The sequence below is a fragment of the Hakea prostrata genome, chromosome 10 (genome assembly GCF_041222555.1).
Source record: "Hakea prostrata isolate BN-2017 chromosome 10, UWA_Hpros_2, whole genome shotgun sequence".
Lineage (NCBI taxonomy): Eukaryota > Viridiplantae > Streptophyta > Magnoliopsida > Proteales > Proteaceae > Hakea > Hakea prostrata.
The window spans coordinates 2,640,850-2,654,098 of NC_142609.1; the positions used below are offsets into that span (position 1 = coordinate 2,640,850).

General features: G+C 37.6%; 1 protein-coding gene across 1 annotated transcript; it reads left to right on the top strand.

Annotated features, from left to right (window-relative positions):
* Positions 1–338: 338 nt before the first annotated feature.
* On the top strand, positions 339–11,541 carry LOC149001454 (eukaryotic translation initiation factor 2 subunit gamma-like). Its single transcript, XM_089136624.1, has 10 exons — positions 339–592; positions 698–775; positions 1,093–1,224; positions 1,328–1,389; positions 5,153–5,265; positions 5,345–5,447; positions 8,215–8,442; positions 8,564–8,782; positions 9,199–9,459; positions 10,693–11,541. The coding sequence occupies exons 3-10, from the start codon at positions 1,119–1,121 to the stop codon at positions 10,993–10,995; spliced, it is 1,395 nt and encodes a 464-aa protein (XP_088992750.1). The 5' UTR covers positions 339–592; positions 698–775; positions 1,093–1,118; the 3' UTR covers positions 10,996–11,541.
* Positions 11,542–13,249: the final 1,708 nt, after the last annotated feature.

A 13,249-nucleotide genomic window follows, 5' to 3' on the forward strand; every position in this document is an offset into this window, starting at 1 on the left:
ACTAAGCCACCCCTCGGAGTTTATTATTATTAGAGATTTACTTTAATTTTGAATTTTATTATTTAATTAACTAATGAGAAGGAAAATATTTGGGGCTGCAAGAGCAACCCCAGTTAAGGCCCAACTAGAGTTGAGCAGATCCGCAACCCGTTTAAGGTTCAACTAGACAGCCGATTAATGCCCGATCCCGTACCGCATTTGCTACCCGATCCAAATGTATCCGTTCCGAGCCCGATTCTACGAGACAAGTCTCTATTTCTGTTACGGTTCCAGCTCTGTGATTCTCTGTTCGAACTGAAATCGGATCAAATTTCTCACTTTAAATATCCGATTGAATCATTTCTCGTAAATCGAAACCCTAATCCCTTGCTTCGGACTGCTTCCCCAGTCGTTTCGTTCTAGCCTTTACACCTCGTGTCTGCCGGGTTCCACTCTCATTTATCTCTCAATCGTAATCCTAAATCAGAGAGCTCTCACCTTTCTTTCAGCTCCAGCGCTTCACCTTCACCACTTCTCCGGCGTAAATATTTGGTGGTTCATTTCTTCTTCTATTCAAGGTAGAGGAGATAAGATCGTACAGAAGCAACTGGATGTAAGGAAGTGTTTCAGTTTATTTTTAATTTATACAGACAGGGAGTGTATTTCAAATCTTGATTTCCTTTCAACATATCTTAACACCGGTTTGATGAATTTGCAGACGGTATTTCCTGGCTGACAATTGTCAGAAATTACGCCCGATTCATACAAAGTACTTGATATTTCTAAAGCTGTAAAGGTACTTGATTCTCTCGTGTATCAGGTTTTGTTACTCGTTGTTACTCGATTATACTGTTGGGATCTATGCACACGTTTTGAATCTTGCAAATTTGTTGCAAATATTTTTTTTAATTCAAATTTCGAACCCTGAAGCTCCCTTTACTATTAATACTGTCTGTTATTTGTATTTCGTATGCTTTCATTTAGTTTGCTTTCAGTATTAGTCTTATTACATAGCTGGAGATGGTCTATTTTGATGTATTTAGTGTGTAACAGTTCATGTGAAAGGATTTTTCTTCTGAGTATTTACTTCGATTACAATCTCACCTTCTTCAGGACTGGGACTTTGAACACTAGTCAAAATGTCTCGAAAAGGATTGATGGAACAGGATCTAAGTAAGCTGGATGTCACAAAATTGCATCCACTCTCTCCTGAAGTGATTTCTCGTCAAGCTACAATAAACATAGGTAATATGCTTATTCTTTTGAATTTAACTTAGTTTGCTGAACTGGAAGCGTAGATAGGGTGACGTTCAAGACCTAAACACTTTTTTCTATCTTAATCATTTAGGCACTATTGGTCATGTGGCACATGGGAAGTCCACGGTTGTAAAAGCAATATCTGGTGTCCAGGTAATTCCTCCCTCCAATGGTTCAATGTGTGATGTAATAGAAAATCTCAAATAGAATCTTGTTTGATCTTCTGAGAGTTTGTTGATTGCACTTTTTGATAGGTCAAGAGAGTTTGTGAGTAATAAGTTAGTGTTGATATCAGATTGTCTAGTGCATTTCTGTGTAACTTTATAGAGTTATAACCAGACCAGATATTGGATTTGAGGTGACAGCTAATTCTATGCTATTATTATCCCAGTGTTGTAGGTTTTCCGGTGAAAAATATTTTTAAGGTGCCTCTGTCTATATAAAGCAATTAACTAATGTTGCAAGCTAGCAAAAAAGCCCAATTAAGAATTTGTTAAGTTTTTGCGCAGCTTTCAAATGCTAAAGTACTAGTATTGGTAAGGCATATGGAAAGAAAGCCAGTCAAACAGGATTATAAGGTGTTGTGACCATCACAATACAACTTAGAGGGGAGTTCTCTCTCGTAGAATAGGGTACTGCATCTGTGATGCCTGCTAAACTACATGTCTTATTAGTTAGTAAAACATAGTTGCCATGAGATGTTGTGGGAGGCAATTTATGTGCTTCCAATTTATCTAAATGCAACCTGGGGGGAGTTCTGTAGAATAGGGTAACACATTCATGACATCTACCTAGCTAGTTGAGTTTTTTTTTTTATAAAAATGTTGCTTTTGACATTTGATTCCTTATGTTCGCCTAGTCACTGAGTAGGTAAGATCCTCCAAGAGTGTGGTGGTCCATTGGATTGAAAACAAGCTTTTGATAGTTGTATCTTGTATGGTTGGGCCTTCTATTTTCTTGGGTTTCATTGCAATTTTCCTTATTTTCCCAAAAAAGTGGGTTGAAATCAAGACATGAATTTAGTTGCTAAGTTTGGTGTTTGAGTTATATTGGGACACTTAACAGCCGGATAGAGTTTTTATTTTGAGTTTGTTGACTTCATTCAGTGTGTGATGTTGAATATGGGGCATTCATGAATCTCATTAGAAACTTCAAAAGGTTGTTATATGTTAAGACACTAAGGTTCAGGGGTATAGCTTAGGATTATAGAAGTGTAGGGTATCAAACCAAATAGCCATATGACGGACAAATTCAGACACAAAAAGACAATGACAAGTGGCAGGTTACTATTGGAGAAAAGCCAATCATGCTGGCCTACATGGACGGTAGTTTGTTAGGATTGTATTGGGGTTGTATTAAAGGGATGAGAGGGACTGGAGGGGGGATGTTATAAAGGGAAAGAGGACGAGCTGTGCTTGTAGATCAGGGGAAAATCCTTGAGTATTCAAGGTTTAGTAATGGGGGGAGCCATGGGGAGGTGTTCAATGTAGTTTGAGTCTGGTCCATTGCTAATATAAATTAGAGTCCATTTTCATTAATTTCGTGTTATCTATTGCTTGCTCTGTTAATTAATTCAGTCTGGGAGTGAGTGATTGATCCACTGAGAGATACATTGCTGTCGGTGAAACCGGGGATCTATTAGGGTGATTGCTGTAAGTTGCAGGGTGTTATCATTATTCGTATTCCCCTTTCAGTTAGATATGATTTGAGTAATAGAATCGAGTTTATTTCAAGAGTTTTAAGCTGCTTCTGGTAGCATGGGTGTTGGCTGTTCTACTAGCCCACTGTCTGAGCTGTCAACATAGCTTGTTTGATGCAAAAAGGCAATTGCCTTGGATGCTTAGACGCTACTTTCCAGCCTTGAGATCGTGTGCCATATATTACTTCAGATTTCTGACATGCACTTACATGAATTTCTGTTTATCGTTTATTTTGTTTATTTATTTTTCAAATAAATATTTGTATAAATCATAGCTTGCTTTTCTCATATTAGGTCATTACTAGCATAATTGTACATACTATTGCGATGCCGTCTATTTAGCATATAATCATAATTATTATCTTTCCTATATAATGCATACTGTATGCCTCTCCAAGTTTGGGTTTCCTTGTTGCTTTGAAAACTATAGTTAGCGCGCCTTTATTTCTTTATTAGGATTTCACAAGGTTATAATGTATATCCAATCAATTAGAGGTAATTTAAAACATAAAATTGACTTTTATTTATTGAGTTTTGAGTGCTGCTCTTCGAACCTGTCTGATCCCTTCCCCCACCCAAAGAATGCAAAAAGAAAGAAGGAAGAGCTTATTGCTTATTGTTCTCTTCTTCTCTGAGGTGTGATTGATGGGGAGCCAGGGTTGGAAAACCCTGCCCTGGTCAGTTGTGGGCTTACTTAGCAAACACAAGAAATGATGGCAAATTTGAAATTAGTAGGAATCAAATAACTGATGAGTGAATAAATTGTGAGTAATATTTTTAGTGCATATAAAAGGGTGAACTTGGAAATAACATAAAAGAAAGTACAAGGCAGAATATGATAAAAGGAAGGGGTAAGAGTCGAGCTTAGCTAGGAAAATATCTCATGGATATCTCCTCCAACCTTTGATTCCCAGCAGCGGAAACCAGATTGAAGGCAAGCCTTCAACTTCCTAAAATGATAATGTTTCGATGTGGAGGTCCTGGATAGACATCACAACTAACATAAGGGGCATTTAGTGGTTTCCCAAAATGGCAGGCAAAACTAGTTTTTTAGAAGCTTGAAACTAAGCCCTGTGGCCATATAATGTTTAGATCTGCAACTTGTTTTATTGCATGATAGTAGAGAGTTCCAAAGCCTGATTTGGGGGATTTGAGTCCCTAGGTTTGAGTTTCGTTCATCCAAACTTCATGTCAGATTGATGGTCTACCAAGGAACTGTGAACTCGTACTTTTATGGACAACATGCTATGCAGAAAACAGATTGATGGCAAAAGTATTTAAAGAAAACAAGTAAAAGAAGATGGACAAGTACAATAAGGGGAGAAGTAAATGTAGAGGGAAAAAGGAGCGCACACTAACTGGACTGGGTCAGCGGTTACAACTGACATACTCAACTTTGATTAAATATTTCATGATCTTAGTGTTGCGTATGCTACAAATTGTGTTATTGAGGAAAGATCCCTAATATTAATCTAAAACTGAAATTGACCTTAATGAGACAAGTAATAAAATGCCAATTCCAGTCTATGCTCAATTTACCTATTAAAATTTGAGGACGACTCTACCACCAACAGGTAACCACTCAAAGTTTTTATGTTCAAGGTGAAAAAAAAATCCCAACCATATGTCCAATAATTGAACAACTAAATTACCTACTAAACTCGGATCCAATTGGAGCTTGTCCGTCTTCATATGGTTCTTCCAACAGGTTTAACACTGTTGAAGGAGTTGCTTCTTTGCCAGAGATCTTTCCTCCTGTCTTCTCCCCCCCTCCCTTACCGCCCCAATACCCAGTATGTATTCTATTTTGGCTCCTCTACTTTCTTCTCTGGTTTCTTTGGATTTTCTTCAGTGTTCAGATATGCTTTGAATTCTAGCTGTATATTTTTGGGACTAAAGTTTCTTCAAATCTCATTTTCTGTGATCTATTAGGATAATTCATATTTGAATCTTAGATGTGAGGTTCCTCCTTTATGTTATATCTCAACATTTTTGAATTTGGGTGAATTTTTTAATTTCTTCTACCATTCATATATATTGGTTCAGTTTTTGTTCTTTTAATTCAACTTAGCCATGTTTTAGTTACAGCTTATGTCTGTACAAGAAAATTGTCATAACATGAAAGAAGATGCATCCCAATAGTTTGTTGTCATTCTTCTAAAAAATAGCTGCATGTGTTATGTTTTTAAGTTGGATCAAATGTTCTTTTCTCTCCAGACTGTTCGCTTTAAAAATGAGCTGGAGCGTAACATTACGATCAAGCTCGGATATGCCAATGCAAAGATTTACAAGTGTGAAGATGAAAGATGCCCCAGGCCTTCATGTTACAAGTATGTTCTCTAATACAAGTGCTGTATATTATTTGTTTTTCATGGATTTTCATGGTGAATGTTGAAAATGTTTTTACAGGGCCTATGGGAGTGGAAAAGAAGATACTCCTTTATGTGATGTTCCTGGCTTCGAAAATGCACGGATGAAGCTATTGCGCCATGTTTCATTTGTAGACTGCCCGGTAACATTATTGGCACTAGGAATCTCCAGTATACCTATGAATAATTTCTTTCAGAAGATATTTTCCTACTACTTAAGTATTGATAATCTTAGATATGTTTTCAGTTCATGCTTGATTGGCGATAACGGATGTACATTAAGAAAATCTTCAGGGTGCTGAAGAGGGTTTAAGGTTTTGAAAATCATGAAATACAAAGTTAGTTCAGTGTGACAAGAAATCTGTCTATAATATATGATGTCTGTTTCTGAGCTTGCGTTAAGAATTACTCAACAGACTCAGGTGTGTCATATAACTAGGTTGTTGGATAGTTTTTGATGGTCTTATTTGATGTGTAGTTTTGGCTTGGAAATTTATTTCTTCAAGGTTATAAAGTTTTGAAAGTTAGAACAAGTGCGAATGTTGATATGAGAAGGATAAAGTTTGGGACTATTCGGAAAAAAATTATCACATGCAAAATAGTAATTTTGTATTTTGTTACATTATCCAGACATTGTCAAATTTGTTCTCTCAATTTTTTCACAAGAAAAAGAGAAAAAAAAGAAGAAAATAGAGGATCTGTTGAATTTCAAATATTCAATTTCACCAATATGATACGGAGGCTTACTTCATATTTGGAATTGCACAGGAAAGACTATTTATCTCAGTGAAGTCTACGTAAAATTTTGGGAAACCGTCAATGGCTATTGGCTTGTCAAAGAAAAATAGACTCCATTATAAACAATTAATTAGTCAGTTGGATATTTGAGAAACAAAAACTTGTTAATTGAAGATTCATTTTGAATTATTTGATTTATTAGATCTTGAATTTTATGAATTTAGTTTTGTTTTGAGCAATTGATGGAATAATGAATCCGGGAAAAAAGATGATTGTACCATACAAGAAAAGACCTTATGATAGTCAATATGGGTCCTCACCATTCGTCAATCCTTGGTGTGCTTGGACTCATCATTACTCTAAATGGTGAAGATGTTATTGACTTTGAACCCATATTGGGTTATTTACAGAGGGATGGAAAAAATGGCAGAAAACCGAACAATTATACAATATCTGCCTAATGTAACACGTTGGGATTATTTAGCTAGTGTAACTCGATGTGCTATGAAGTAGCTAAGTCTGAGATGGGTTATCGTATCAAGATGGTCAGGCTAAGTAGAATGAAGCCAACAGAAAGGGGCAATTAGTCATCATCGAGTTTGTGGTGTGTGTTTGTCATTTATAGAAATACTAATAGAGTGCTAGAAATTAGGAGTGACGCTGATGTGGATTTGAACTAAATGATGGCTTGGATGTGACAGTGTTTTGAGTCATTTGTGGTTTGTATAAGCTGACAGCATGAGCTGTTTGCTTGGTTTTAGAGTCTAGAGGCGAGTCCTTGTTAGTGTCCTGCTCAGTTTTAGTTCTTTGTTTTCCTTTTGGGTTTGATTATTTAAATTCCTTGGTTCTTCTTGTTCTTCTCCCCTTTACTAAGTTCTCCTAACTATTTCTGGTCCTCTCAATGTGCAAGTAGATTTAGAAATTCTAAGTGTGTCAAAATCATTGTTCAAGATTATTTCCTATTTCTGCTTATGAAACCCCCACATCCACATGATTAGCAGTTCTAGGATGCAATTGAATGAGCAATTTATTTGGGACCTAGCAGACCATGGATCCGCTTATGATGTGAATGAATAGTCAAGTGACATGCAATCTGGAATGGAAAACTTAGTAGCCAGAAGCATTTCTTGTATATTCTGTTGGAGATTTTTCAATATTAGTGCAACCAGGAGAAGTACTAGGCCTAACCTTTAGCAAAATCAGTGTTTTTTTGTTTTGTTTTGGGGGTGGGGGGTAATGGGAGGAGTCTTTTTGGGGGCGATTTATTATTGAGTTTCTCCATGGTTTTCTCTGTGATGTTATTGACCTATCTTTTAGTTGTATTGTTTTCCGTTGGTTCCAGCATTTTTCATCACATCTTCTCCTTTTATTTTTTATTTTTTATTCTTTTTAAGGGTTCTTTCTTATGTTTCTTATTGTTATCAAACTTATTCATTTCAAGTGTGGCTCCACCTAGCATTCAAGCCTCTAAATCCCTTTGCTAGGATCTAACACCATTCCTGCATCAAAATAGTGTGACCCAGGCAAGCATTCTAGCTTTTAACTCCCCTTGTGGGATCTTAGAACTCCATGACCACATCAAAATATGAGCTAATGCCTAATGCAATATAAATGACTTCTGTCACCTTTTGAGTTCTACACTGTTGAACATCTCATATATCTTTTTTCGTCATTCCTTTGAGGGAAAAATTTTGCTAGATACAATATTGGTTTCACAATTTTTTTCATTTTAAAAGGTTATATGAGCAATATATTGAGTTTAAAGAGATCATCAACCAAGTTTTACTTCTGCACCATGTCTGACTATGTAGGTTTCTCTTAAGAAATTTGAGTCATTGGTACATAGCCTTTCCAAGTCCATGAGGAGCTCAATATAAGTTGATCCTTTTTGAACATCGGTTGCTTGCATGAACATATTAGAGTCTTCAGAGGTGTAATTATTAATACAGAATTTCTTGGTGAGATATGAAGTGTAGATGGGAAATGATTAGAGAAATGGCAGTTGTTTTGTGTTTATTTCCTTTAAATTGTTTATGTTGATTTTGTTACAAAATATTTGTATGCTACACATATAGTTATTGTGCCTCTAATGCATTTATTGCTATATTTCTCATTTCCTTATGTCTAACCCTTAATGTCTTGGTACATTTTGATTTCTTTATTTTATAATAGGGTCATGACATCCTTATGGCTACTATGCTTAATGGAGCCGCAATCATGGATGGTGCATTACTTCTGATTGCTGCGAATGAGAGCTGCCCACAGCCTCAAACGTCAGAGCATTTAGCTGCTGTTGAGATTATGCGCCTCCAACATATAATTATTCTTCAAAATAAAGTTGATCTGATTCAAGAAAATGTTGCCATCAATCAGCATGAAGCGATTCAGAAGTTCATACAGGTTTTCTTTTTGAATGCCATTGGCTGAAGCAAATACATCTCTTGGTTTGCTGACATAACTCCTTCCCCTTTCAGCTGACATGCATTTTGTGATTGTGTTTTTCTTGGTTGGATTTATGCAGAAAACTGTAGCTGATGGGGCTCCAGTGGTACCAATCTCTGCTCAATTAAAATATAACATCGATGTAGTATGTGAGTACATTGTCAAAAAGATACCCATACCAGTGAGGAACTTTACTGATCCACCAAATATGATAGTGATTCGGTCATTTGACGTGAATAAGCCTGGATATGAGGTTGATGAGATAAAAGGTGGCGTTGCTGGTGGAAGCATCCTCAAGGTTCGTTTCTTAATAGTTGGAAGTTATTGATAACTGTTAAATGGTAGTTGCTGCATGCACATGCAAAAGAAATTGCTGCATGATATTGACCTTACTGTGGAGATTTACCATATATGCATCCCATTTGCCATCTCAAACAGGCAATATACTGATGGTTGCACTTTACCTGTTGGTTTCGTCAATGCCTTCCCCATCTTCATTAGTATATCTTTCTGATGGACCTTCCATAGTAGAGCAGTAAATTGCTGGTTGCAGTTCCCCTGTTGGATGGTTCATCATATCAAGTTGTGAGATTCCTACATGTGTGTGTTGTGTTCTATATATGTAATGCATGTAATGTTACAGAGGGTTATGCCTTTTTCCTAGGATAGATAGCTCAAGTAATCAGTTCTAAGACTGAAACAAATCTTATGCAGGGTGTTCTGAAAGTTAATCAATTCATTGAGGTTCGGCCTGGCATTGTTGTGAAGGACGAGAGTGGTAACATTCGCTGCACTCCAATATACTCAAGGATAGTTTCATTATTTGCTGAGCAAAATGAGCTGCAGTTTGCGGTGCCTGGAGGCCTCATTGGTGTTGGTACCACAATGGATCCTACCCTGACGCGTGCTGATCGGCTGGTTGGTCAGGTTCTTGGTGAGGTTGGGTCACTCCCTGAAGTTTTTGTTGAGCTTGAGGTAGGCATCTAAACTTTTAGAATGTCTTCTTTTGATTTGATTTATGAGAACCTGATAGATATCCATGTTTTAGGGTGGATCTAAATTTCCAAAATTATATAGCATACAGAAATGGTTTGCATTAGGGGTTAACACGGCATTTTGGCTTCCAAATCTCCATCTAGGCTTGTCTTGAATTTCTAAAATTGCATGGGGTATAGACATGGTATGCATTACCAGTTAGCCTAGCATTTTTGGGTTAGAAACTGCAGCAACAACAAGAAGAACTCAGCCTTATCCCAACTAAATGAGGTCTATATGAATCCTTGCCTTCTGTATGCTCATACTGGTTACAAGGCCTTACCTGTTCATGTGTTTTCTCAATGCTTCTCCAAAGGTTATTTTAGGTCTGCCCCTTGCTCTTTTTGGTTGTTCAATCTGGACTAAATCACTCCTCCAGACGAGGGCCCTTTAGAGGCCTCTGTTGGACATTTGTGCTTAAAACTACCTTTAGGTTTTCTTCCTGCTCTACTGCATCGATGAACTTATGCCACTGCAATCTGCTTGGACCACTAGAGTGTAGAGCTTGGCCCATTAAATTTATTCTAAATCTATTTGTTTGCAATGAAACTAGGAATCTGGGTTATTTTTACTGCTGCTGACTTTGGAAAGCATGGTCCTTGGACTCATCCTACTGGCTGGACCAATGAATTTTTTGGCCTTTTATCATGTAGGTTCTGTAATGGGGTTCCTGTGTGTCCTGCCCTTTTAGGACATTAGGGTTTAAAATTCAGTTTCATGGGTTAGACTTGGGGGGGAAAGATTTAATTGTTTCTCATATGGTTGAGTGAGATTTTTTGGTACGTAGCAACCTTACAGGCAAAGATTTGGTGGATGTCTTCCCTAGTCTAACGTGGGATAACTTCCTACTTAGATCATGCGGAGCTGAAACTTTTATGGATAGGTATTATCCTTGTCTGCCTGTTTGCCGAATCACCTCCAATCATAACTAGCTTTTTGTCAAAACAAAGCATGGGTACCTGAGGGTGAACAGGACTCCGAGGGGTGCATAGCAGATGTGGGATTTGTGGGGGGTAATTAATTGAATTGACCTTTAAAATTTGAACGTGTCCTTCTAAGACTTCTCTACAACAGTCGGAATTGCTATTTCACTCTTCAATGTGGTAAAAAAGCTATTCTATCCGCATAATTTGTTCTTTATATTTCTGTTACTTATTTTTTGTTGTATTTCAGGTCAATTTCTTCCTTCTCCGTCGGCTTCTTGGAGTCAGGACAAAGGGTACAGAGAAGCAGGGGAAGGTGTCAAAACTAACCAAGGGAGAGATTCTTATGCTGAACATAGGTTCGATGTCAAGTGGGGCTCGTGTCATTGCTGTGAAGAACGATCTCGCAAAGCTGCAATTAACCTCTCCGGTATGTACAAGCAGAGGTGAGAAGGTTGCATTGAGCCGACGTGTGGAGAAGCACTGGCGTCTGATTGGATGGGGCCAAATTCAAGCTGGAACTACCCTTGATGTCCCACCGGCCCCATTCTGAGTTTGATCCCCCGGCAGTCCAGAGAGGAAGAAGAAAAACAGATCAAAGAGAACCCAAGTGAGGTCATATCATAGCAAACTAGATGTGGGAAGGGAGACAGCTTCTAGGAACAATTTTTGTTAGGTGGAGAAGAAAACATTGTTGCATGCTATTGGTTTTTGTTTCGCCCTTGTGATAATATCTTTAATTATAAATGCGGAGCATAGAAATTTTGTGTGGCCTGTGATTTTTTTTTCCTTCTTCCTGCCCTTTCCTCTCTCTGCTTATTGTGAATGGGGACTCGAGAGACATTGAAAGTTACAAACTGGGAAATTCGATTGTGATACTGCACCTGTGTCCCAACCAGTTGTTGTAGCATTGGTCCCTGATAGTCTTCTCTCTGCTCATTACGGATGGAGAATTGCAGTTCCAGCTTTTTGGTGCACTATGATTATCTACAGGATGAATGATGAATGCACACGAATTTTGTTAATGCTTTGAGGTTTGTATCCTCTCCAGAGGTTCTTTGGCAGTGGTGAATGATGTTAAGAATACGGCTGTGAAATTCTTTTGCCGAGTTGAACATATGGACTCAATTGCAGCAATTGTTTTATGTTCATCTTCTCACTTTCCTTGTGCTGATTTTTTTTTTGGTAACCAAAAGAGGGGATGCAGTAACGGTGATCTGGGGCCTCCGTTACACAATGTTCGATCTTTTTATTAAGTATGATTTATGCGAGCATTAGCCCTATGTAGACTAGCGCAAGTACTAGTCCCATCAGTGGAGTCCCGTCGGAGGCCTAGAATAGTCCCGGTAGCGTTCATGCCGGGTCAAAGGGTAAATAACTATACAATGCAAGAAACAGATGAGTAGAGGGGATTCAAACTTGGGACATAAGGTTTATCAAATCACTTGGGAGTGAGCTTGAGACTATTAGACCACCACCTCCGGTGTTCCTCTGTTTCTTGCATTGGACAGTTGTGTGCTTTTTGACCTGGGCATGGCATGAGTGCTACTGGCTTCTGTGGACTATACTAGGCCTCCGGTGGGGTTCCGCTGACGGGGTTAGTGCTTGCGCTGGTAGTGCACAGGGCTAATAATTGCATAGGTCGTACTCGATAAAAAGTCCGAACATTGTGTAGGATAACTTACATATCACCTAGATGCTACTATTTATGTTTATGACTTCGTGGTTTGCTTTTCTGACTGGCCAAAGGCTGAGTTGACACTGGTTCTGAATGAACAAAGGAAAAGTTAAATGTCAAATTACAGCAAGATTTCCCCTTTAATTGAAGCATACAAATTACGTTATGATCTATTGTCTGCTCAAAGCAAAAATTTTCCAATCGTTTGAACCATGTAGCTGTTCTTTCAAGGCTATTGAAGGTCAACTTAGCTTAAAAAAATGTCATGTTTTGTTTTTTCAACTAAGTGACACCATGTTGCCTTACTGCTCGGTGTAGTCAACTTGTCCTGTTCTTCAAGTAAGAGAAGAAAACCAAGTTTCTATGTCTAATCACAATAATCAATCTATAGTATCCAACAAAAAAGAACTAGAAGTGAATCAATACTTAGTGATGTATCATCAGAATGACAACATTGTAGGTGTCTTTATCAGCATTTAAAGGCTTCAACTTACTTAATGGATTCTTTATTCTCATGCATAATTAATTTCTTAAGTACCCATTGTGGGTGCACGTTGTGCTTGTCAATGGGACATCTGTGACTCATCTCTTGTCTTATAGCTAATTAGGGTTTACTTATTTGGCATTTTCTTTTGGGTGTTCGGTTTCATGCTCTGTTTTTGTTCCATTTCAATTTTGTCTTAATTTCTTTGTTCATATAAAAAAATCAATCAGCATTTTAAAGGAGACAAAGAAAGAGACACACATGTAAGTATCACTGTAGGCCACTCTCTTTGATAGAAAAGTATTTTGCTTAAAAAATTTAGTAGAGAGTGGCAACCTGATAGCTATGTTGATGATTGCAATTTGTGTAAAAGTCGTAATCTTGAAGTAGTGTTCTGTTTTGTTATTGTGTTTGGTGTGATCATGGTTGATTATATTAACATATTTGTCTTTGTCATTGTGCAAAACTCTCTTTGAAAGATTTTCATACAAATAAAAGTCAAGACTTTCAAAATAGGAGGAAGATTTTTTTTTTATCATAAGCTATCTTTTGAATATGAAAATAGTAGGTAAAGCAGACCTAGGTTCACTGCTGTATACACTTATTGCTATTCACACCCTTAATTAACAAAGAGGCATACATGGC